Source organism: Castor canadensis, chromosome X, assembly GCF_047511655.1.
Source record: "Castor canadensis chromosome X, mCasCan1.hap1v2, whole genome shotgun sequence".
In the NCBI taxonomy this organism is placed as follows: Eukaryota; Metazoa; Chordata; class Mammalia; order Rodentia; family Castoridae; genus Castor; species Castor canadensis.
The window spans coordinates 39,231,577-39,257,502 of NC_133405.1; the positions used below are offsets into that span (position 1 = coordinate 39,231,577).

Genomic DNA, 25,926 nt, shown 5'->3' on the forward strand with positions numbered 1-25,926 from the left:
CCCGGCTTGTTTATTTACAGTCCTGGGAAGGATTCCCTTCGCCCAATCTTCGGCGCTCAGTGCGCTCCACCCTCTTTCCCACGTGTCTTTATTGTTCTTATTGCTTATTAGTCAGTTTCTCTTTTTTCCCCGGGTGGAGGTCAGTCTGTCCAGGGGGCTATGCTGCTCTGGCCCAGGCTTGTCTGTGGGAGTACCACGGTACCGCGAAGCTCACCTGGTCCGTTTCTTACCAAGCCATCTGGGTGCGGGCGGCTGGTGGCCTGGGGGCCCTCCTTGTTTCTCCGTTTAACGTGAAGTGGAGATTTTCTGCGCCGGCTGGAGGTGTGGAGGGGTCAAAGTTATGCCTCTTCTCAGTGATTATGCCTGCAAAGTGTGTCTCCAGCGTCTCTCCAAGATTTCACTATAGGAAGCTCACTTTCTGCTTCCTCCCTCTAGCCGCCATCTTGGAATCCTCTACATTTTTCTTTATGAAGTACCTAGCCTTAGGTATTTTGTTATATTCATGAGAAATAGACTAACTTTGTAGGTAGTTTTGGAATAATTTGAATTAGACTATGTATTAGATATTGCATCTGTATAAATTTTGTGTATATGACAATGTTAATGTAATTTTGTAATATGACCCTGTTCTCAGGACATTTATGTTGAATATTTAGGAGTGGAATGTCAAGATGATTGCAAGTTCTTTTCAAACTGTTGAGCAAAAAGCACAAAGCAAATATGCCCAAGTATTAACTGGTGAGTGTAGGAGAAGAATGTATAATTTTAATCTTTCAATTTCTCGGTATATTTAGAACATTTCTGCTGTCTTATTTGTTTTGTTTTTTTAAATTTTTAAAAATTATTTATATGTGCATACAATGCTTGGGTCATTTCTACCCCCATGGCCCCCCCCTTCCCTCACCACCCACTCCACTCCCTCCTTCTCCCCCCCTCCCTCTCCCCCCTCCCCCCACCCCCTCGATACCTGGCAGAAACTATTTTGCCCTTATCTCTAATTTTGTTGAAGAGAGAGTATATCTGCTGTCTTATTTGTATGATTGTGGTAATAATATACTTTAACTTTAAATTTTCTTTTAAAATTTCCTAACATTATAGAGAAATGTGTCAAAAAAACTTAAGCCCTTGCTATCCTCCTCTCTCTGCTCCAGGTATTACTACAGAAATGTATTTTTGTCCTTGAGATATTTTTCAATGTATATACTGTCGTTTTCAAAATGAGATAAACCTGTACATCTTTCCATGTCACTATAGAGGTGCAGCAGTCTTAAACAGCTGTGTGGATGGACCACAACTTACTTCACCAGTCTTTCATTACAAGATGTGTCAAGGAAACTGTTGTCCTTGCATGCTGTAGAGTTGAAGGACATGCAGTTTTGAGTTTGGTAACTATTACTAAGTTCCTACTAAACTGACCATCCTACCCCTGTGGTGTTTGAGACAACATGTATTTCCATACTTTTGTCAACATCAGATAATTATCAATCACTTAATTTTTATCAATCTGACAGGTGAAAAGTATAGTTCACTAAAAAAAGACAGTTTCCTTAAAAATGCATAGCTAATCTGAAAAAGTTACATACTGTATGATTCAGCTCTATGACATTCTGGGTAAGGCAAAGCTATGGAGACAGTTGCCAGGGGATAAGGAGAGGGATGGATGAATAGTCAGAGCACAGAGAATTTTCCAAACAATGGAATGAAGCTATATGAAATAAAACAGTGGACATTTGTCCACACCCATGGAATATACAATGCTGAGGGCTGGAGATGTAGCTCAGTGGTAAGACACTTGGCTAGCATGCTAGAGGCCCTAGGTTTAATTCCCCAGCACCACAAATGGCCAAAAACATACAAAGGAGTGAACTATAACATGGAATTTGGATGATAATGATTTATCAACATAGGTGCATTTATAGTAGCAAATACAGCACTCCAGCTCATGATGCTGATAGTGAGGGTGGCTGTGAATGTGTGGGGACAGGGGTAACATGGGAAATTTCTGTGCCTTCTGTTCAGTTTTGCTGTGAACTTAAAACCACTTTTAAAGAACAGATATAGAAGCTACATGATACTGCTGAAAGTCTATTTAAAAAAGGGTAGTTCCTAGTTTCTTTAAATGGAATAACCCTGCAATTCATCTCTTTTGATTATATATATATATATATATTTTTTAATTTCCTTTTTCTGTGTTGCCCAGGCTGGCCTTGGGCTCCTCGGCTCAAGTGATGCTACCAGCTCAGACTCCTGAGTATTTGGGACTATAGTGCATAGCACTATTATTTACTAAAAATTTATCTTTTAGGTTTTGTACAATTCCTTATATATTAGCGATTTTTAGTTTATCATACATGCTCCATTTTTTTTCTTTAGAAGGAAAAAATGGCATGTTCGGGTCAATTGCTCTATATAAGTACTTAACTATCCCATGGTACATTCCATAGGACCTTGGACAGTGAGCCATCCATGAAATCAGCTCCTTTTTTATTTTCTTTTTCTTTTTTTTATTGTTTTATTATTCATATGTGCATACAATGCTTGGGTCATTTCTCCCCCCTGCCCCCACCCCCTCCCTTACCACCCACTCCACCCCCTCCCTCTCCCCCCACCCCCTCAATACCCAGCAGAAACTATTTTGCCCTTATCTCTAATTTTGTTGAAGTGAGAGTATAAGCAACAATAGGAAAGAACAAGGGTTTTTGCTAATTTAGATAAGGATAGCTATACAGGGAGTTGACTCACATTAATTTCCTGTGTGTGTGTGTTACCTTCTAGGTTCTTTTTGATCTAACCTTTTCTCTAGTTCCTGGTCCCCTTCTCCTATTGACCTCAGTTGCTTTTAAGGTATCTGGTTTAGTTTCTCTGCATTAAGGGCAACAAATGCTAACTAATTTTTTAGGTGTCTTACCTATCCTCACCCCTCCCTTGTGTGCTCTCGCTTTTATCATGTGCTCAAAGTCTAATCCCCTTGTTGTGTTTGCCCTTGATCTAATGTCCACATATGAGGGTCAGCTCCTTTTTTAAAAGAAAGGGCCACGTAGAATAAACATTTTCTACTTTGCTTCAAAGGCATTTAAAGCATTTGAGCCATGGTTACTTATGGAGAAGAACCTTCGCACTTAGGAGGCACACATGGATGAATGTAGAAAATTCAAGGCAGAAGAGAAGTCGTAAGTTATGATTTAGGTGGACGTGTGGCTCAGTGGTAGAGTGCTTGCTAGCATGCAGAAGATGTATTTTGTCAAAAAGAAAAAAAGAGTGTGTGTCCTTACGTTATCAGTTACCCTGGTACATGTTTATAGAAGCTTCGTCTTTTATTTATAAAGCTGTTTAGGTATTAATAAAAATTTATCCATCACGTGGTTATCTATATTTTGACTTTTTAATCTGCTTTTTTCAAAAGTGGACTTGTCAAGTTTATCATTCTTACATTCTTCGTCTTTGGGATTTGAAGTATGTTTCGTGTTTTTGTTTTTGTCTTGTGTTAGGGACGGAACTCAAGGCCTCATGCATGCTAGACAAGCACTGAATCACTTGAGCCATGTTCCCAGCATTTGTAGCATATTTAGGAAGGCCTTTTCCATTTTCAGATTGTAAGTACAAACTATTTTATTTTATGTTCTTTAAAAAAAAAAAACCAAAAACCCAGTTTCTTACTATGTATTCCATGCTGGCCTCAAACTCACAATTCTCCTGTCTCAGCCTTCCTAGTGCTGAGATTATAGGCATGTACTAGTATGGCCAGCCAATCTATTTTATAGTAACACCATGTAACTAGATTCTTAAAGGACTGTGTTTCATATTACTCACCACACAGTGGCTTAACAGGGTACCATAAACCAATGGTTGCCAAAAAGGGATGATTTTGTGCCTCAGGGGATAATAGGCCATGGCTGGACTATTTTTGGTGGACACAACTAAGGATGTGGTTCTGACATCCAGCACAGGTGACATCATAGAGGCTATATGACATTGCTCTATCTCCTACAATGCACAGGACAGCCCCTCTTCCCTCTCCCAACAAGGAATTACCCAGCCCCAAATGTCAACAGTGAGGAGGTTGAGAACTCAGGGCTTCATGCTTGCAAAGCAGGAGCTCTACTGCTTGAGCCACACCTCTAGTTCATTTTGCTCTGGTTATTTTGGAGATGGGGACTCATAAACTTTTGCCCAGGCTGGCCTCACACTGCCATCCTCTTGATCTCAGCCTCTCAAATAGCTAGGATATCATGAGCTAGCAGAGCCCAGCTCCCCTGACTGTTCAGATCCCCCTCATTTCAGGGTCTGTATATCAGAGAACCTTGCAAAGATTAAGGGAGGTGATGCATATAGCCTAATAAAAAAATTACAAAAAAATAAAAATGAGCAAATGAGAAAAAAAGATTAAGGGAAATGAGAAAGGAAAAAAAAGGAAGGAATAGGTGGGTTTTTTTTTCTTTTTTTCTCTTCTTTTCATGCTGGAGATTGAACCCAGAACCTTCTGAAGGCCATGTGCTGTACAACTGGGCCAGGGAAATCTTGGTAAGCTGGAGAAAACCATTATATATGTCTAATTCAGCCAAAAGGCTCCAATTTAACAGCATTTTATAAAATATAGCAGAAAAAAATCCCAAACCTGCCAAACACTGTCATACTAGCAAGGGTCAGAGGCCTAATAGTCTCGTGCCCAGCATTGTGGTGCACTCCTGAGGAGGCTGAAGCAAGAGGATTACTAGTTTAAGGCCAGTCTGGGCTAAGACCCTGTCTCAGCAGCCCCCTCCCCCCCCAAGAAAAAGAAAGAGGCTAAGTATTACGTAAATGCCTTTATTTGAAGTACTACATTGCTACCAGATTACATCACTTTTCAGAGTTAGAGTAACATAATGATCTTGAAAACTATAGCAATCAGCTTGACCAAGCGAGAGTACGTCAAGTCCTACGTATATACTTTTACTTTTTAGTGACCACATTTCTTTGTTATAGGTGTGAAATTAAAAAATACATTGTACACTTAGCATACTTGGCCTACAGAATCCCATCTAAGCTCTGAGTTTACTCTCTCCTCAAACATGTCGTATTAAACAGCATTTTAAATCGAATGAGAGAGTTTGATGACATAGGTTTTGAAGCAAATAAGCATGTAGTGAACAGACCCATAGAAGACAAAATATTTTGTTTGTTTACAGCTTGGGTGGGAGAGGGAAGATGCATTTAGAATACATGTTTCTTCTGCTTATAATGTATGTTTTTTACTTACTTGAAGACCCCTTTAAAAAAGTAGCAAAATCAGCAGACTTGTTGAATGTAATCAAAATATTCTTAAATGTACAAAAAAGGATCATGTAGAAAGAATACTGTAAAAAGATACTAATTTTAAGAATAAAAGAATAAGAAAATCTTCTATTACATTCTGCACAGCCAGTTCCTTCGGCAAATTTTCAGTACTACAAAGTAAGTAAGGGACATTCCGATCTATATACCTTCTGCCCATAGTTCCTGAAGAATTCACAGACGGAATGGAAAGCAAAATGACTGGTTAATAATATTCATATCCAACCATCTAAACAAATCTGAAGAGGGAGAAAGATACATAGAGAATAACAAGCAGCAAAGGGCAATGTCGAGGGCAGCATTCTAGAAGAGAGGAACAAGTGTTGATGCTGAGCACATTTCAGGTGTGCCTGACAGATCCAACTCTGAATATGGGAAAGAGGAGTTGTTTTTCTTAAAACTTTCTCCCTAGGGAATCTTATGATGAGCTAGTCTTATTAATCGAAACTAAAAGTCCTTTAAATGACCAAGAACACTTCACCTGGAAATTGCTGACTTGCTAATCATGCACCTGGGAACAGGTTGCTTTTATTCAGATCGATTATTTTACACTCTCTTCATCCCCCTGCCCATCAAACACGCAAACACGGTCATGACCATCTTGGGCTTTACTTCCACAAGGTCTTCAGGAAGAGCGTACACTCTGGCTCCAATTCTTCTGGCCATTGACACAGCATACCTGTTTTTTTGAGGAAATAAAAATGAGATGAAATTTTTATCTTCCATGCACACCATGAGACATCTACTTCCTATTCTATAATCATTTGTCTGGGATGCAAAAATTCTGTATTGGAAATGAAAAACAGAATGATTTCATTTTTTGTGTTCTGTTTGATTTTGGCTTTCAGTTGACTTTTAAATTCTACCAGGCTTTTATACTCTATTACTTTGGACTGATAAATATTTATTCACTCTTTTCTTCCATTGGGAGGTGAGAATTAAGCTTGAAGCACTAACTTTATACAAAAACAAAATTCTACATATAATTATCAAGGTTGGCTGCATAATCAATGATGATATTCTCATTACACAGTTAATAACAGACACTCATATGGGATCTTAGAGATACGGAGTAGAAAATTATGCCACATGCAAAATCCAAATTGCTTATGTAGATGCAAAGGGAGAAGAGTCTACATGGGAAAACACAGTTGTTGGGCCAGGGGACTAGAAAGGGCAGGCAAAGGAAAGGATGAAAGGACTGATATGCCCAGCTAGGGAAATTGGCAGGAACTCATCTCAACTAATCCAGGAAGCACTTCCAGGTGTACTGTAACAGGAATCTTATGGACATTAACCCTTTGTCATATCTGCTATAAATATTAGAAAGAAATGACATGCCTAACTCCAGAGTTTTACAGGACTCTTTCTTAGTGATCTTACGACACGCTGATGTGGACTGATTTTCAGTTTGTATAGGTAAACTTTTCATGGGTTTTCCATGGAATCAGGTCACAGTCTAGGACTTTAATGGAGGCTGAGGAAGATAAACTCAACATATGTAGTAAGATATACAGTATAGATATGTAGTAAAAGAGACATAGGTCGATAGTGTGTGTGTGTGTGTGTGTGTGTGTGTGTGTGTTTTAAAGAGTGAGGAAATGTAGCTCAATGGTACAACACTTGCTTGGCATGCATAAGGCCTGGGTTCCATCCCCAGTACCATTAAAAAAAAAGGTGAAACTACCGATCCTTAGGTCATTTTCCCCTTGTTTTAAGTTTCTACCTGATTTACGTTAAATATACACTACATTATTTCTATAATCCACTAAAGAACCTTGAAGGACAAACACAATGCTAGGTTCTTTTTTCTTTTTTTTGAGAAGGCTAGCCTTGAATTTGTGGTCCTCCTGCATCAGCCTCCCAAGTGCTGGGATTTCATGCCCACCAATGCTAAGTTCTTACAATTTTTTCATTTGATCTTTATGAATCCTCTAAGGTAATTATTATTATGTCCATTTTACTGATAGGGAATCTGAAGCTCAAAGACATTTCCCTATGAGTGGGATCATGCTGTGTTTGTCTTTCTGTGCCTGGCTAATTTCACTTAAAATCTCTAGGTTCACCCATGCTGTGGCAAATGGTAGGATTTTATTCTTTTTAGTGGCTGAGTAGTATTCTATTGTCATATGTAGACTCTCAGAGGCTGGTGTCATGGAAGGACAGAATAGAATAGTGATTGCAAAAGACTCGGATAGTTATGGGGAGGGAACATTAGGTGATGTTCATCAAAGAATATATTACTATTAGATAGGAGAGAAAGAAAAGGCAAATACAGAGATGGAAAGTAAAGTGGTTGCTAGGGGTTGGGATGGGGACAGTGACTACTAATGGCTATGGAGCGACTTTCTTGGGTGATGAAAATGTTCTAAAATTGATTGGGGTGACAGTTATACAATGCCGTGAACACCATGAACACCACTGATTGTATACTTTAAATGCTGAATTGTACGATATGGATTATATCTCAATTAAGCTGCTAAAAAACAGTGCTAAAAACTTTAAGAAAAAAAGTTTTCCCCAGGTGACACCTCTGTGAAGAAGCAGAACCTGAATGGGAGTTCAGATCGTCCTGGTTACAAAGCCCTGTTCTGCCCATGGTTTTACCCGGTCTCCCTTACTTGGCATTATTATGCTTGTCGTCATCTGTTAGACTGCCGCTCTTAACAAGGTCATAGTTTATGCAGCCTGGCTGGATGGCGTCAATTAAATCCACAACTGCCAAACTAGAGCTGATCGTCTTGTCCTAGGATAAAAGGAGAACAAATCTAAAAATTTCAATATGTACAAATTCACATGTACTTCCTTATATAAAACGCCTAAAGCAAAGCCCAGCAAATTAAAAGAAAACACTACCATTGGCTCAATAATAATTCTCATTCACAAAGAAGCCCAAGGTTGTCCTTCCAAATTACAGATCATTATCTAGCAAACATAAAATGTAATTGTCAACAGGGATACTCACTTTAAAACTCTGAATGGAAGTTGACTTTCCAGCTTCACTCAACGTTCTGTTCACCCAGTTTACAATGATGTCATCATTGGCTTTCTGACCCTCTCCAAGATCCTCCAGGACATTGAGGGTGTATCTAAGAGAAGTAGCAGAAGACTATGGTCACTTAATTAATGCAAACGTCAGAAAGATGCCGTATGTCCCATTTCTTTTATTCCTTAGGTTTGAGAGAGAGTAAAGATTTCATAGAAAGAGATTCATATTATGTGAAAAAAATACTTCAAGGAGTAGTGGCTTGCCTCTGATCTATCCTTTTGTGGTGGTGGGGACAAGGCTTACAGTGTAATGTGCAGGCACATTTTGTACTATTCCAATCAAGGTAATTACTTAAAACAAGCTGTGCTTTGACTGGTATCCAGTCATAATGGATGCTTTTAGCATTAGCCTTAAGAGATCTTCATCTTCAAATGGATACGTGGAGAGGTCATACTTTCTTTTTTTCTGACAACTTCTGTTGTTGTTGTTTTTGCTATGTAGCCCAGTATGGCCTCAAAGTCATGATCTTCCTGCCTCAGGTTCTAGAGTAGCTGGGATTATGCATGTGGCAGGGGGGCTGATAATTGAACTCAGGACTTCATGTACGCTAAGCATGTATTGTACTACTGAGTTACACTCCCAGCCCTTCTGACCACATTATTCACTGACACTGAGACTTAACGTGCCAGCCTTCCTTATGAGGAGTCATCACAGTTCTGTTGCCTACCTTAAACAAGAAGGCATCTCCTGTTGAACATCTAACTTATTCAAGACTTAAATTCATTGCAGAGTCTAATACAATTAAGTTCAAAAGTGTGTTCATCGACATGTTTACTTATTAAAAATGTAATAAGGGTTAGAACACAGACCTGCATTATAATGAAGCTTAAACAGCTAACACTGCACACCATACCTCCTCATGAGCTGCCAGACTAAAGCTAAGGTCAAGGTTTGGTTCCCATCATTCAGGTCTTGTCCTCCAATGCCAACCAGGGAGAATTTAGCAGGATGCTTCCCTAATTCAACAGCATAGTTGCAGTTTTCTAGCTGCAAACACACAAAAGTAAATGAATGGTTAAAGATTTTCATCTGTTTAATCTTCATGCATATTTATGTGTGTGAGCACACGCGTGTGTGTGTGTTGTATAATACTAGGTATACACACACAAAAACAAGATACAGTTCCTGTCCTCAAGACAGGACACACAGTCAAGAGTGCTTTTTTTTTCTTTAAAGAAACAAATTAAGAATAAAATTAGTCTGTAACGAAGCTACTTGGCAATTTATTTCTCTACCTTTTTCATGTTGGCTCCAAGTTTTGGGTATGGAGGTTTATTAACCTTACTCCAGTCCACAGGAACTTTAATTCGTTCATATAGCTGTAAGATTACCAGGGCATCTTGCAGGTCACTAGCAATTTAAAAATAACTTAATCAGTGTTTTCAGATAGCTAGACATTTACTTACAAACGTAACATCACAGTGTCAAACTAGACACACAAAGCCTCAGTACCTACCTCTTTGTTATCTGTGCTGAAAACAGAACTAAGACTGTCTAGTTCACTCAAAAGTATGTAGGACTACCCCAAGCAAGACAGTGTTCTAAAAATCCTTGTCCTTACATTAGAGTCAGACAGATGTACAGTAAACAATTACATGGATAATGAAATAATATGATTTTGGATAATATATTTTTAACATTTTATATATTCCATTTTGTATATATTTAATACATACTTAAAATGATTTCAGATAATATGTATTTAAGTGCTGAGGGAAAAAAGAAAGTAGAATTAGTGGTTAGTGAATGAAGTTAATACCAGGTGATAATCAAGAAAATAGTGAGGGTACAGAATATAGCAGGGATATGAGCTATTAAATGAGATAAAGAACACTGCAGTGTATGGAATAAGGATATAACTATTGCACATGGTCATAGAACCTTCTAGGCTGATGGTCTGCTGCGTAACGTGTTCTCTGGATTTTGTTTCAAAATATAAAGTACCTGTTCCCTAGGATATCCTAAAAACATTTCTACATTCTATCACTTATAGTCAATGATCACATAAAGAAAGAATTTTTGGGCTTTTGCATATTTGGAAAATGATGATGGAAGCTACCATTCAACCTTTTCCATTATAAATAATGGGTACAAGTTAACATCTTAAACATCTTCAGAGCTGTCATTATTTATGTAGCATCCACTCATGACATTCATAACTGCTTATAATAATGGTAGGCGACTTACGCATAGAGATGGTTTACATGAGGATTAACACCAAGAGAGTTCATCCAGTTACGGAAGGTTCTTTCTTCACGAGTTTCTCCTATGAGGAAAATTCACAAAATTTATTAATTCATTAAATGTCTTGTATATGTACTTATAATAGCACCAACTTATGTATTAGTTTATTTTATCTGTTCTATTTAGATCTACATTTTCTCCAATATGAATTTCTAAGCATTCTAAATATAGTATGACTAGACTAATGCTTTAATTTAAAAAAAATATTTTACAATTAAAGAATACAACTATGTTAGGCCAGGCATGGTAGCTCATGCCTATAATCCCAGCTACTCGGGAGGTGCAGATTGGGAGAATCTTGGTTTGAGGACAGCCTTGGGAAAAAAAGTTAGCAAGAAGCCATCTTAATCAATCAATAAATGAGGCATAGTGGTGGGTACCTGTGGTCACAGCTATGTAGGAGGTCATGGTCATGATCTGAGGCCAGACCCTACCTGAAAAATAGCTAAAGCCAAAAAGGGATGGGGGGCGTGGCTCAAATATTAGAGTGCCTGCCTAGTAAGTGTGAGGCCCTGAGTTCAAGTCCCAGTACTGTAAAAAAAACAAGAATTTAGCTGTATTATAGAGAGTTTGTGAGCCCTTCCTTCCTTCTTTCCTTTCTTCCTTCCTTCCTTCCTCTCTCCCTCCCTCCCTTCCTTCCTCTCTCCATCCCTCCCTTCTCTTTTTTTTATTGTACTACAGGGGATCACAAACAGGGCCTCAAACTGAGCTATGTCCTTAGCCCTACGGAGGTTCATAAACTTCATAAAATTTCGTTTTCCTGTAATATTTTGAACCTATACTCACATTAATTTGTTTTTCTTCTCCCCATGAACAAATACCAAACTACACATGATTACTACTTCTACAACTCTATGTATGGTGAAGCAATAAACCACTTGAAACTTCAGCATCTCAGCAATAGCACACATGAGGCCCTGAGTTCCATCTCCAGCACAAAACTCAAACTCATGATTGAATTTGCGATCAAACTCACCATCTTCCTGCCTCAGCCTGAGATTACAAGCATGCACCACTATGCCCAGCTCAGAAGCAGAAAATTTTAAATTTTTATAGTAATGCATTGGACACCCAGTGAACAACAATTTGCATTTGCTAATTTTTATATACTGTATTTCATACATGTACAATCTGGGAGAAGCAAACTCTGCTTTCCCAAACTTAAAACAAGTAATTAGCATGGCTCTGGCATTTGCTTTTTGTCAGTCTGACTGTGGACAACTGAAACATAGATACTGAAAATTTATAGGCTAAATTCAATGTATATTTGCATTTTCCTGACTAGAGGTTTCAAAACTGGTATAACTTTAGTATTAAAACAAAACACTGTTTACTAAGTGGCCTTTGTTAAGTGACTCTAGAGTATTTTATTTTATATTATTTTATTTATTTGTTTTGTGGTCGTACTGGAGTTTGAACTCAAGGCCTCAAGCTTTCTAGGCAGGTGCTCTACCACTTGAGCCACACCCCAGCTCTTATTTTATTTTTTTGATGTTTTCGAGTATTGGGAATAGGAACCTAGGGCTGTGCACATGCTAGGCAAGTGCTCTACAACTACCACTTTATTTTAAAAGTTTGTTCATATCATTTTCTCTACCTAGCAGCTGCCGGTTTTCACTTACCACTGCGTCTACTTTTAGCAGGAATTTGCTGAAGCCATGTGGATAAAGAAACTTATGTCACGATTATAACATCATTTTAGCTTCTATATTTCTGCTTTATAGTTCCCACATTAGAATTTGAGAAACTTTTAGTTACCTTCTAATAGAGTCCAGTCAATATCCTGGTTCTCTGGCTTAGTTAGTGCTGGGTACTTATTAAACAGGTTAGCCACAAAGGCTAAGTTCAGTTTGGGATTTCCACTGACAACATCAGCAGGGGTAACAAACTGTCTGCAGCCTAATTTGTCTGCTTGCTGAAGCATACTCTCTGCTCTTTTCAAATCATCTGTTTCCTGTTGATATAAAAGAAGACATCTTTTATAGTCCATATTCAAAATATAGAAATTTCCCTTGTAATCATAGGCTAGATATACAATTCTACTTTCTTTTAGCTGACACATGGTACTTATTATAAAACTGTTTTGAATAAAAAATAAATAAATAAAAAAGATTGGCTCAGCAAGATATGCAATACCTTTAAAATCCCTAGATGGCACAAGACCATATAACTAATGACTGAGTTCATTTAATTCAATGGTGATTACATCTTCTGTGTCAAAATATATCAAGAAAAAAAAGCTAAATTAGATATAGATTTTAAAAAGACAACAAGAGAAATAAAAAAGAAAAAACTTAAACTTCATATATTCACATTTTGGTCCTACACCAAAGGAAGGTGTAGGGCTAAAAACAGTGAAGAACACTGGAAAAAAAAAAGGTAAAAGTGTGAGTAGAGACTCAGAGGTAAAATGAGTGTTTGAAACCTGGATGTTGGCAGGAAGGGAGGTTTGGAGTGAGGGGTACAAATTTAAGGAAAAAAACACACTAGGAGAAATGGAACAAGATTGTGTAGGAGCTTAAATGCCAGAGCATTTTATACTGACGAGAGAAGACCCAAAGAAGGGAGTGTTTTAGGAAGATCAGTCGGGAGGACTGACTGGAGAAGGGCTGTATTAGAATCAGAATCAGTTAATACACTCATCTGATCTACTCAGGCATATAATCTCCTGACCAGCCGTCCCAGAGAGCACCGTAAGGCATAGAGTGGCCCCTTATACCCACCAAAAGTGACCTGAGCCAAGACTTTTGCATTTAACTTACACAGAGAAATATAAATAAATTCAGCTCTGGTTCACCCAGTGAATCCAATTTCATAATATAATACATATATGGATTTTGTTAATTAGCAGAATGCATTCTGTATCTAATGGATACAGAGAAACACAGAATCCTAAAAGCCTGGGACTACATAGTCTAACTTCTCTATGGATGGGCAAAGTGAAATCCAAATGGGGAAGGAACTTGTCCAAGGTTACTTAATAAATTAGCAACATATCAGGAAATATGGACCCTAACAGTGATCCCCCAAATTGGATTTCATGGATCATAATTTTGTAAACATATTCTTCTTATTCTTTTTTAAATTTTATTTTATCATTTTTACATTTACTTACTTACATGTCTATACATTATTTAGGCCACTTCCCCCCCCCATATTATTCTTAATGCAGGAATATTACAGATGTAGATACGAATATATAATCATTAACTCTACTACTGTGATTATAATCCAAATTCTTGGAAAAGGCTAGCCATTGGTGCTTGCTTCTCTATACTTGTTTTAAATGTTTTTTGTCATCCATAAAAATCAACATCACCATAATTATGGAGCTCACTAATAAACTATCAAAATAAAACCAAGCTAGTTTCCCTCTGAAGTACTACTTTAAAAACAACACTTAAAATTGTCAACACTACTACATACAGATATAAAACATCCTTATACTTGTAACAAACAGACAACAATTTTGTAGGGCTGAAGAATCAAAAGTACCTGTACTTACATTGAAACCTGACATGTTAATATCTATACGTGGTTCACCTTCCTTTTGTCCTTTTGGTGCAATTTGATTGAGAAGATGGAAATAAGCTTTGGAATCCTACAAATGAATTGAAAATATCAGTGCAATCACATTTACAAAAAACGAATGTGTCCTATTGTGCCATGTTGGGAGGGATATTTGCATTAGATTTTTAGAGAGTATATGGCACAAGTCTCTGTGTTTTAATTTAACAGATCTTTTCCCCAGAAAGGTGCATCTATCTGGCTTTATGTCTGTCTTGAATATGGATGAACTGGACTTTGGCATGACTTTGCAATTTATTCAAGTCATCAATACAATAATGCTAATAAACATTTCTGTACCTTCACTGAATTACTGAAGTCAATAAGCTTGATAGATAAAATAAGCATGAAAAAAAGTAGTAGAGCAGAAATCCAGGAAGCATAGGGAAAGAGAAAATAAACAGGTTATATCATTACAAAGTACAAGATATATATCTCATTACTTATGGATCTGCTATGCTAAAGATATGTTTAGTTATAAATTTAAATGACAAAAAGTCTTAAATGAGAAACACTTTAGTTGGTAAGATAATATTTGACCCTTTAGGATCAGAATACTCTCTCTCTCTCTGGAGATTGAACCCAGGACCTCACACATGCTAGACAAGTGTAAGCATTCTACTACTGAGCTACATCCCCAGCCTCAAGCTTCTCTTTTTGTTTTAAGCTCCAGTAGTCTTTATCTCTGAAATACATAAGCAGAGTTGCTCACATCAGGGGTGGGATGGGTGAAATAGGCTGTGTGGAAACTCTGAGAACATTTTGGAGTGCAATGCTAGGTGTCCTCACCTACATCAAATGAAATTCTGTCTCTAGAATACTAGAGGACAAGAACTTGAGCCAAGACTCCTTAATCTTGCCATATCTGAGGGCCACCTATCCAGCTATGACAATTTTCTATTTTGGAGCCTCTAAAGTCCAGACAAGGTATTTAAGATGTGTCTCACAGTAAGCTCTGTAGACTATGTGCATCTTCATCCCTCAGGGAAGTTGCTCGGTACGTGAATTACTAGATCCTGCCAAATATGAATCTCTGGGAGCTGCCCAGAATGCTTCATCTTAAACCAGCTCTGCAAGTGAGCTTGAAATTCATTGCCACAAATGATCCTATAAATGGGGAAAATCAGTGAATGAAAGGCATTTCAGAGCAATTCAGGAAATGCTAAGCTAGGTCCTACAGACCTGGGGGTATAGGACTACCTCCTTCTAGGAAACACGGCATTACAGCTATGAAAGTGTTTTCACACCCAATTATTTGCTAAAGGTACAGAAAGAATTTACAATCTAATCCTGTGAACTTGAGAACAGCCAAAGAGCAGATCCAGATTCCGTACTTACTATCCTGAAAGCTACTCTACAGAGGAATATTTGAACTTGAATATAGACGAATTGGAAGGTAGTTTTCACATTACCAAGTAATTCTTTGCTTTTCAAAATCAGGCTTCTTTAAAAAACATTTCCTTTCGTACATTCAAAATATGTCCTAGGAACATGAAACTCACTTACAAATGGTTTTCAGGAACACATCTAATGCAAGAAGCAAAATAAAACTGGTTGAACATATTGTATAAGTTGTAAGTGGGGGTAGGGTGAGTTGGTCTTATAATTTCGGGGATCCTTAATTTTCACTGATAAAATCAGTAGAGCAAGTATCCCATTGCTTGCTGTCATCACTGGCATATCAGTATATGATCCCAGGGTATTGTTTTCATAGCCCTGTTGGTCAGTGACATCAGATGAAGGTCCTCAAGTTTGTTCCCTGTGTCTTGACATTGGCAGTTTCAAGACAGTTTTGCCAGCTGATGAAAACTAAGCAACAAAGTTATACCTTGGCATAATGGGTGATTGGTTCTTAGATAACCCCCATCCAAGGATGTTCAAGCCCCTTTTGTGTAATGGTGTAGTATTTGCATGTAACCTACATATACATCCTCTGACACCCTTTAAAACATCTCTAGATAACTTATAATACCTAATACGATGTGAATGCTATGGAAATAGTTGTAATATTATATTCTTTGGGGAATGAGGACATGAAAAATCTGTACATATTCAGTACAGATATAATCTTTCACCCATGTGTTAACACTATGGATGGGGAACTCAAAGATAAGGAGGGTCAACTGTATTTCTTATGACAATTTTGTTCTTTTTTTTTTTTTGAGGTACTGGGCTTGGAAGTCAGGGCCTTGAACTTGCTAGGCAGGTGCTCTACCACTTGAGCCACAACCCAGCCCCAATTTTGTCCCTTTCTATGTGAGAAAGTAAAGCCCAAAATGTGGTAAATGAATGCTACCAATGCCTTCCTCCCTTGCTAGTTTTTCCTTACTGCTCATGGTGAGTAGTGAGTGCCAAAATTCATCTGACAGAAGAGCCATTTGAGGAGGTTTTATGTGTCAGGTATTGTGTTAGAGCTTGGTTTTAGTAGGAGGGTACTGAGGCAGGGGCTGAGGCAGGACACATACAGACTTAAGTCAGTGATAATCACTTCTTCAAGGAACCCAACATATGAAGTTGGAAGAATATGACAGGACAGAAGCCAAATAAGAGAGGTGATGGCAACAGGAATCTTGAAGCCCTTCCTCTCTCTTCTAAGTCTTTACTCATGCACACTGAGGCATGGGAATGGCAGGAACAGAATAATCATGTCTCATTCATTTGTACTCCATGTTCAACAACAGAGTATAAAAAATTAGTACTATTATGCTTTGACCTTTTTCCCATAAAAGGCATGAGACCTAGTGCTCATGTTCCTTACTTGGCCCTACAGCTCTTCTAAAATCAATCACTAGGACTGCTGGAAGTGGGGCTCAGTGGGAGAGTGCTTACCTGGCATGCTAGAGGCCCTGGGTTCTACCCCCAACTCCCCAGAAATGTTAAAAAGCACTAACTTAAAAAACAAAATCTATCATCAGGGCCAAGAGGCAGAGGGCTTGGTGATATACCATTATGACTTTTCCTCTGTTAGGATGGGGTGAAATCCTGCAAGTCATTATATTCTCCCAAATTGTTCTGGTTCTTTGCGGTTACCTTGATGTCAGCACTGAAGTTGTTGATCTTTTGCCAGCCTGAGTTTTCCAAATGAAAGTTTGCCCATCTAAGCAGAAGCTCTTCAGGAGACAATTTCATAAGCTCCTCCAAAGTCTCACCATCTCGAAGTAAAGCAGCCAAAGCTGAAGAAACAAAACCCCTCAATCAATATATGATGTAATGGTGTTCATACTGAGTTCACTCCCTGTTTGTTTTGACTTGGACTCATGATCCTCCTGTCTCAACCTCCCGTGTGCTGGGATTATAGATGTGCACTTCACCTATTATTTTGACACTGATAAGTAACAGAGATGCAAGAACTAGTATAGCATAGTTCTGGCATCAAGATATGTATAATCTAATCAGAAGATAAATATGTAAGTTGATAACTGTTAAACAAGGTGATTCTAATATAGACGTGGTATTATGAGAAGGTACCACAAACATATAATAAATAAGATAACTTATTTTTATTATTTTTCATATTCTAAATCCCAAATTAGATTTTAACATTTTCACATTGTTCTATATTTCTAGAAACCAATCTTATTTAACACTATTAAAACAAGGAATTTGGGAAAGGATGTTTATATAAATTTGGGGAACTTTTGATTAAAGCAGTCTAGAGGGGCTGGGGATCTTGCTTAGTGAAAGAGTGCCTGCCTGGCATGCGTGAAGCCAGGAGGAAGAGAGGGAGGAGGAGAAGAAGAGTTTTCGTGCAATAACTGCCTTTTATAAAATGAAATTAATATTGGACAAGAAGACAGAAGCCGTCTGATTTCTGAAGAAATCCAAGTAATACTATACAGGCAAGCTTCATCTTTGATAGATTCCCGCCATTACAGTGCTCAGGGATTTAAGCAAGATCAGAAGCAGCATGATCAGTCGCATAGGGCCCTCCTACAACTCCCTACCTCCACCAAATCAAAGGCTGGAAAGGATCAAGTAGCCCAACACCTACATACCTGATTTATTACATGAGCCAATGTCATTTTATTTTGTTTCCCACTTTCTTTCAACTACTTAAAGCAAGACTAACAGTGCTATGAAGAAGGCCAGCTCTTAGAACAATTTTATTCTTTCAAAAGTAAGACTTCATTAGTGCCAGGCTCAGTGGCAATGCCTGTAGTCCCTGAAACGTGGAGGGAGTAGATTGCTTGAACCCAAGAGTTTAATGACATAAAAGATTTTAAAAAATAAAACAAGAGCAATACTACTAAAAAATAAGAGTAAGAAGAAAAAAAGGGGGAAAAAAGGCAAAGATTGGAGAAACTTCTTTCTAACTCCTCTGATATTGGCATCCACCAGGTCTGGGGAAAATAGTAGGTCATAGGTGGGATCTGTTGTGGTTCCTCTCTGTTCCCACCTTACTGTGGGTGTGTATGCAAGCCCAGGAATTTGAAAAGAAAGAAAGAGAGAAAGAGAGGGAGGGAGGAAGGAAGGAAGGAAGGCTGGGCAGAGGTGGTAGAACATTTGCTTAATATGTTTAAGGGGCCCTGGTTTCCATCCCTAGTGTGCGTGTGCATACACACACACACACACACACACAGAAAAATGTAGGACTTTTTGAAAAGATTGAAAATTAAAGTTAACAACATCTTGAAAGTTCAAAAAATCTTATAATATGTAAATGTGCAACATAAGACTTGGCAAATATTATGAGAACTCAAAAATACGAAGAATTCAAAATAGATTATCTTCCCCCAAAGTAACTGAGGATTGAGATGGTGATGCTGGGGATTTCTGGAATTAAGTATGAATATTTGGCGTGGTGCTCAACATTTAAAACTTTATAGGCAAAGGGTAATATAGTACTTCCTAATAGCCGATAACAATTATATTGCATAGATGTATATATTCTATATATTAATATAACACATCTTTCTATAAATCGGTGTAATATAAAAACCTATGCTGTAAAAAAGGATGTTTTTGCTGGTTCAGGAAATGTACCATGAAAATAGATTAGAAGATTTTGGAAGATGTCTAAATCTGTGATAGAGTAAAAAAGGTATTAAAAATAATAGAACAAGGCTGGCGGAGTGGCTCAAGTGGTAGAGCACCTGTGTAGTAAGTGTGAGGCCCGGAGTTCAAACTCCAATACTGCCAAAAAAATAATAATAGGACATAGCACATGATGGAGCTGAGAGTGGTTATAAAGTTATGAAGTGGAGGTTGTGTGCATCAAGCAGGAAAAGCTATTAGATACCAAGTTTGGAGACCCTGGGAACATTGATTAACCTCTCTGTGCTTTTGTGTCTTTATTGTAAAAATAAAATTTAAGGTGCCAGGCAAAAGTGAATTACTAAAGAAGACTGATAAGAAGGCTGTTTTCCTGAATAATTCTAGAGCATCATCTTATATTAATTCTAGTTATCATCTAATCACTTCAGTGAAGTGAAAGCATACTAGTTTCTTTGAATAGAAAAAGACAGCCAATAAACAAATTTCAAAACAATGACTGTGTTCCATTTACCTTCATTCCTGCTTAATTCAATGTCAGCAAACAAACCAATCTTAATAATCTGCCAAAGTAGTCCCAAAACCAGATGAGGTTTTCCAGCCCGCAGATCCTCTGCACCAATGTTCACAACGTGACACCCAATGGCAGAAGCAGAGTTCAGTGCCAAGTTCAAGTTTTCCTGCAAGACAGCCAAATTATACACTTGCTTCTTGACCTTTCCATTTTTTCCCAGTGTACTTCTCCCTTCACTTCAAAGTAACAGTGAAGAAACTAATACACTGCATTAATTTTACCCTACATGATTCACAGAAATCAAATTCCAGACTCTGGTGTTAAAAAACATAGCTAAAGCATATCTCTGCCTCATCACTATTATCTTTTGCAGGATTCCATGGGAAGTTAATTTTCTATTTGTATTTGGCCCCTTTTGAATTACACTGATAAAGGAAAAGGACAGGCTGGTTGAGTGGCTCACGTGGTAGAGCACCTGCCTAGTAAGCATAAGGCTCTGAGTTCAAACCCCAGTACTGCCAAAATAAATAAATAAATAAATAAATAAATAAATAAATAAATAAATAAAGGAAAAGGCCAAGTGACCATATGAGTAGTGTTGTATTTCTAAAATGCCTAAATGAGAGTCTAACAGTTTGGCATACACCCAAGTTCTAGAAGTTACCAAGGGGTGTTCTTACCTATGGCAATTTTTTTAAATTATTAGATAGCAAATAGTGTAATACTCTTTTTTTTTGTGGTACTTGGGTTTGAACTCAGAACCTCACACTTGCTAGGCAGGTGCTCTACCACTTGACCCACTCCGCCAGCCCAAATACCCTCTTAATGGAAAAGAAAAAAAATTCTTTTAAGCATGCCAGTTAATTAAGAGTTTCTATGTTTTTGCTTATTTCTGCAATGTTTGAACATGTTATATAATGAAAAGACCAGAGGGCTCTGGAGTTAGGGATTTGCACCTCGGTTGTAATATTAACCTCTGACAAGCGCACAAATGTCTCTGAGTCTCAGCTCACTTTGTAAAATCAAACAGTAGTTTCGTGGAAGGAGTGGAGAGCAAGGCATACCTGAATAATGAAGGGTGTGAGTTTCTTCTTGTTGATTGCTCTTTCATCAATTGTATCAGGAACTGAAAGGTTGATCATTTTACTGAAACAAAAATGAACAAAAAGTTGATTTACTTTTAAAGATACGTAAATCTTCACGAATATGTTAAGGCTTAATATAACACATCTTTCATGTAATCTAAATAATACATGTAAAATTTGTTATGAATTTGATCATGTTGTCCACAAAAATTATATATACAAAAATGCAAATTAAAAACCAAGGCCAGAGCTGAGAGCTAAGTGGTAGAGTACTAGCCTAACATGTGAGAGGTCTTGGGTTTGATCTCCAGCACCAAAAACCTGACCACAGCTGGACTCAGTGGCTAATGCCTATAATTTTAGTTACTCAGGAATTTGGGAGGGTGCAGATTAGGAAGATAAAGTTTTCAGGCCAGCCTAGACAAAAAAGTAAGTGAGACCCCATATCAACATAAAAAGCTGGGTGTGTTGGTATGTGCCTGTCATCCCAGCTACATGGGGGAAGCATAAATAGAAGGATTGCAGTCCAGGTTGCCTTGGCAAAAAGCAAGACCCTATCTCCAAAATAACCAGAGCAAAAAAGGTTAAATGCATAGCTAAAGCAGTAGAGCGCCAGCTTAGTAAGCGTGAAGCCTTTAGAACATACCCCAATACTCTTGCCCCAGTCCCAAACTCAACCAAAATGTTTAAAGTAGTTGAGTCTCTGAATAGGAGATAGAGACACATTTTCTCATTTAAAAATTTTTTTTGGTGGTACTGGGGTTTGAACTCAGGGCCCCTCACTTACCAGACAAGTGTTCTACCATTGCAGTCATGCCTCCAGTCCTGTGTCTTTACATTCTCTTATGAGAATGAGTAACCTTAATACTGAAAAATTTTCTAATAAATGTTATAAACAGATAAGATACCACATTGAAAATGAATCTCTTCTATATTATTCACAATTAGAAATTACCATTTATCTACAAGACAGTAATATTCATTGAGTATGAGATTCTTTTTTTGGTGGGGTTGAACCCAGGGCCTCACATAGGAAGCCTACCTTCTACCACTGAACTACAAGCAGTAGATCCTTTCACTCACTGAATTCCTTCTTTTTTTTTCTCATGGTGTTAGGGATTGAATCTAGGGCCTTGCACGTGCTAGACAAGTGCTCTACCACTGATACTCATCCCCAGTCCCATTCAATAGATGTTTTGCTCAGTGTTTCAACAAAAAGTTGGTAATATAGTGGTGAGAAAAAGAAAGGTTAGTTTAGTTAGGCTACAATCTGTGACTTATAAGGAAGAAAATTGATATGTGGTAAATTTATTTATTTACTTAGTTACTTAAATTAATTTTTTAATTTTTGGTGCTGGAGATTCAACCCCAGGGCCTCAAGCATTCAAAGCAGTTGCTCTACCACTGAGCTATACCCCCAATCTCATTTGATAAAATTTAGACTCTAACATTTTACCAGTTCACACCACCCCAAGAAATTTTATTCTACCTAGGGAAAAAGATGCTTCTTTCCATGAAAAATTTTAAATATTTAAAAATACTTCTGACACCTGGGCACAGTGGCTCATGCCTGCAATCCCAGCAACTTGGGAGGTAGAGATAGGAGAATTGAGGCACAAAACTACACCAAGTAAAAAAGGCAGCAAGACTCGATCAAAGAATAAGCTTAGTGTGATGGTGCATACCTGCAGTTCCAGCTACAAGGGAGGTGTAGGTAGGAGGATCACAGTCTAATTCTGGCCTGGGCAAAGAGCACAAGACCTTATCTTAAAAATAACTAAAGCAGAAAGGGCTTGGTGGGGGGGTGCACGGGCTCAAGTAGTAGAGTGCTTGACTAGCAAGTCTTGAGTTCAAGCCTCAATAACATAAAAATTTAGGTATATGATTATGTCTATTAAAACACAGGGAGAATTCGCTTTAGTGCATGTAGCTAGACACAAAAGGGGATATCTTACTGGGGTTTTTTGAGGCAGTGTTTCACTATGTAACCCAGATTGGCCTGCAACTCACTATGTAGCCCAGGTTGACCTGGAACTTGCGATCCTCCTACCTCAGCTTTCCAAGTGCAAGGATTAAAGGCATGTGCCTTTAATCAGCTTTTCGAGCAACCAATATGACCTTGCAAAAAGAGGAATTTTGTATATTGTATACTGTCAACTGAAATATATCTACTGCACTGTTGTAAACACTCTACACGTAGTAACTTACTTAAGGCTCACAATAGCCCTATGAGGTAAGTACAGGTTGAGTACCCCTTATCCAAAACCCTTGGAAGTGGAAGTGTTTCAGATTTTGGAATATTTGCATACACCTAATGAGATATCTTGAGGATGGGACCTGAGTCAAACACAAATTTCATTTCTGTATCTCAGAAACCTCATGCACACACCTGAGGGTAATTTTTCTTTGTTTTTGTGGTGATGGGGATGGAGCCTAGGACCCCGTACATGCTAGACAAGCACTGTACCACTGAGCTATAGATACCCCTGACCGAGAGGGTCATTTTATACAATATTTTAAATACACCTGTGTTTTGACTGAGACCTTTCACATGAGGTCAGATGTGGAATATTCCACTTGCGGTGACATGTCAGAGATCAAAATGTTTTGGATTTTGGAGCATTTCAGATTTTTGGAGGAGGGATGCTGAACCCATACAATAATATGAGGATCATAATAGATAGAACTTGAAATGCATAGGGGTTGACTATCCTGGACCACAGTCACACGGTACTAAGTGGCACGGCAGGGCCTGAATATGAACCTGGGCCAACTAATCATGGAGCATGCTCTTAGCCTCTGCTATACTGCCTCTGAAAATAAGAGCAACAATGGACAGTGTTGAGAATTTCCTATCATTTTTCCCAAGACACTGCTGGCTGTGAGGCAGCTGCAGTGACAGCAGCTTTTTCAGAAATAGGTCGTTGGGGAGTGAGAACTGAAGGGTAGCCTCTTTTTTCCTTTGGAAACTATGGTACTTCAGAATAAATAGACACTGACATACTTAAATTTGACAAAGTAGTAACATTCTGCTTGCACAGCGATGAGAAGAAATTGGAAGCTGAGAGTTCTGCCCTATAAAGAGGTCCCCAAGTCTATGACTGAGTTTTAGGTTTTTGTAGACAGATTATAGACAAAACAAACAAACATAAAAAAAGCAAGCTGCATACTTTTCCCTTCTGTTTATGATCAAGCTGTCAAGCATCCAGAAACAAATATATCAATTTTGTGGAAGACTATTTTTGGAAATCTGAATATAAAGCAACCAGCATCTTACCAAAGCACAATTCCATCACCAACAGCTTTGAAGAGGTCATCTGTGTTTGGGTTCATTGGTACAACGTGTCTGCAATCAGGATCAGCTTCCAAAGCTTTGTTTATCCAGTTAACAAAAGCATATTTTTCTTCCTCTAAAATTATGTTAAAGAACAAGAAATTAGTTCATACTCTAGGTTAATCATTGGACTCCAAAGCCTAAAATAGTTGTATAGTAGTGCTGAAAGTTAACATGTCACAAACGTGCGGTATCCTCTTCAGACACCCAGACACTTGGATGTAATACAAAATTAACAAAAGCAATACAGCAAGTTAGCTGATCCTTAGAGAAGTTAGTTGTAAAATCCTTTCAAAATTACATTTATATTATCGTATGAGTCCACTGTTATAAAATCTATCATTACATGTATCTTATCTCATTAAGCTAACAAAGTCATACAATAAACACCTATAATGACTCTATGGCAAGTATTAGACCCAAGCCCAAATGTGTGTCAAGAAGGCAGCAACTGTATTGTTAATTAAGAGAATGTGTTTTCTACAGTCTCTTCATGACACTGTAGCATCTGCTCTACTTTGTGCATTGCTAACAACGTACAAGTAATGATTACCTGAATAAGAATGCTGTGTTCCTTCACTGGACAGCTCTGAAGTTCCTCCCAGAGCACAAATCCCTTCTTTCCTATTGATTGCTTTGCGGAAGGTTTTAGCAATATCACTGCTTTTTACCTCTTGGAAAATCTGTTAATAAAATAATTTTGTTGAGTAACAATTTTCAGTCAGGCACAATGATAAGCATATTTATCTTTTGTTATATTTTCATCACCTACATTGTGTTCCATGGGTGATGAGTTTTAAAAGGCAAATGGGCTTGAGTTTTTGCAAAGCTAAACCAGTACTGCAATACTGCTACTAAGGATGAAGCATCAAGGTCAACGGCACACGCTTGTCAAAACCAGTAAGTGCTACATGCATTGGATTCACTTAAAACTCCAAACTAGTGTGGTTCAAAGGCACAGGTAAATCTGTTAATTTTCTACGGACAAAGACAGCGTCGTTTTTCCCTTGGAGAAAAAGGGATGAAGAATTCTGCTTTCGTTAACCCCAGTTCTTAGTCCAAAGACAAGTAAAAATTTATGACTCAACTAAAAGATCATTTTGTGGTAGTGCAGTGAGAGTTCATTCAATCCAAAGTTGCAGAATGCGAAGGTGAAAAAAGGTGTTAAGATGGCAGTAATAAATAGATGGCTATCAAGAATATACATAAAAAAGAGGTTTGTCAGCAATTGTTTTGTTTGGGCATTTATGAGTCTCTCTCTCTCTCTCTCTCTCTCTCTCTGTGTGTATGTGTGTGTGTGTGTGTGTGTGCTGGTAATGGAACTGGGGACTTGCACATGCTAAACCACTCTACCACTGAGCTACACCCAGCCCTAGCTTCTCTTCACAATAAGGAAACTGGCTAACACGTTAACTTAAACACTAATTGTACAAAAGCAGGTGGTAAAAGAAAACAAGTCTCACATCCTGGCATAACCACTTGATTGAATGAGTGGACATTCTAAACTAAAAATGTGTCCCTCATCTATTAACGTACATGGCTGATTAAATTAGCCACCACCCCAGTCAAATACGAGCAAAATGTAGCAAATTTATAAAACTTTCTTTAAATGCTATTTAAAACCCCCATTTCAGTGAACCTATTAAAAAACACTTATAACTATAAAGGAAATTTTGCTAAAGAAATGTGGAATAACTCAAAGACCTTTAGTGCTATAGACACATACATTCTCATCTCAGGGAGATGATGTCTACGCCTGAGAGTCATAGAATGGGGTCACAATATATCACAGTTCAGGCTGGAAAATTCTAGCCCGTGAGATACTGAAGCC

The 25,926-nt window shown here is 38.0% G+C and overlaps 1 protein-coding gene across 4 annotated transcripts in view; it reads right to left on the reverse strand.

The window, feature by feature from the left end:
- Nucleotides 1–4,789: 4,789 nt before the first annotated feature.
- Nucleotides 4,790–25,926, reverse strand: part of Pls3 (plastin 3) — an 88,159-nt gene continuing 67,022 nt past the window's right edge. For 3 of the 4 annotated variants that reach the window (XM_074063599.1, XM_074063600.1, XM_074063601.1), the window contains exons 4-17: nucleotides 24,649–24,778; nucleotides 24,039–24,171; nucleotides 20,741–20,822; nucleotides 19,677–19,842; nucleotides 17,201–17,343; nucleotides 14,471–14,497; nucleotides 14,109–14,204; nucleotides 12,362–12,557; nucleotides 10,547–10,625; nucleotides 9,595–9,709; nucleotides 9,213–9,346; nucleotides 8,276–8,399; nucleotides 7,932–8,056; nucleotides 4,790–5,989 (exon numbers count right to left, since the gene is read on the reverse strand). In XM_074063599.1, the coding sequence (XP_073919700.1) occupies nucleotides 5,857–5,989; nucleotides 7,932–8,056; nucleotides 8,276–8,399; nucleotides 9,213–9,346; nucleotides 9,595–9,709; nucleotides 10,547–10,625; nucleotides 12,362–12,557; nucleotides 14,109–14,204; nucleotides 14,471–14,497; nucleotides 17,201–17,343; nucleotides 19,677–19,842; nucleotides 20,741–20,822; nucleotides 24,039–24,171; nucleotides 24,649–24,778 (1,683 nt within the window). In that variant the 3' untranslated portion in view covers nucleotides 4,790–5,856. The remainder of the gene's footprint in view (nucleotides 5,990–7,931; nucleotides 8,057–8,275; nucleotides 8,400–9,212; nucleotides 9,347–9,594; nucleotides 9,710–10,546; nucleotides 10,626–12,361; nucleotides 12,558–14,108; nucleotides 14,205–14,470; nucleotides 14,498–17,200; nucleotides 17,344–19,676; nucleotides 19,843–20,740; nucleotides 20,823–24,038; nucleotides 24,172–24,648; nucleotides 24,779–25,926) is intronic. The other variant, XM_074063602.1, reaches the window with a different exon arrangement.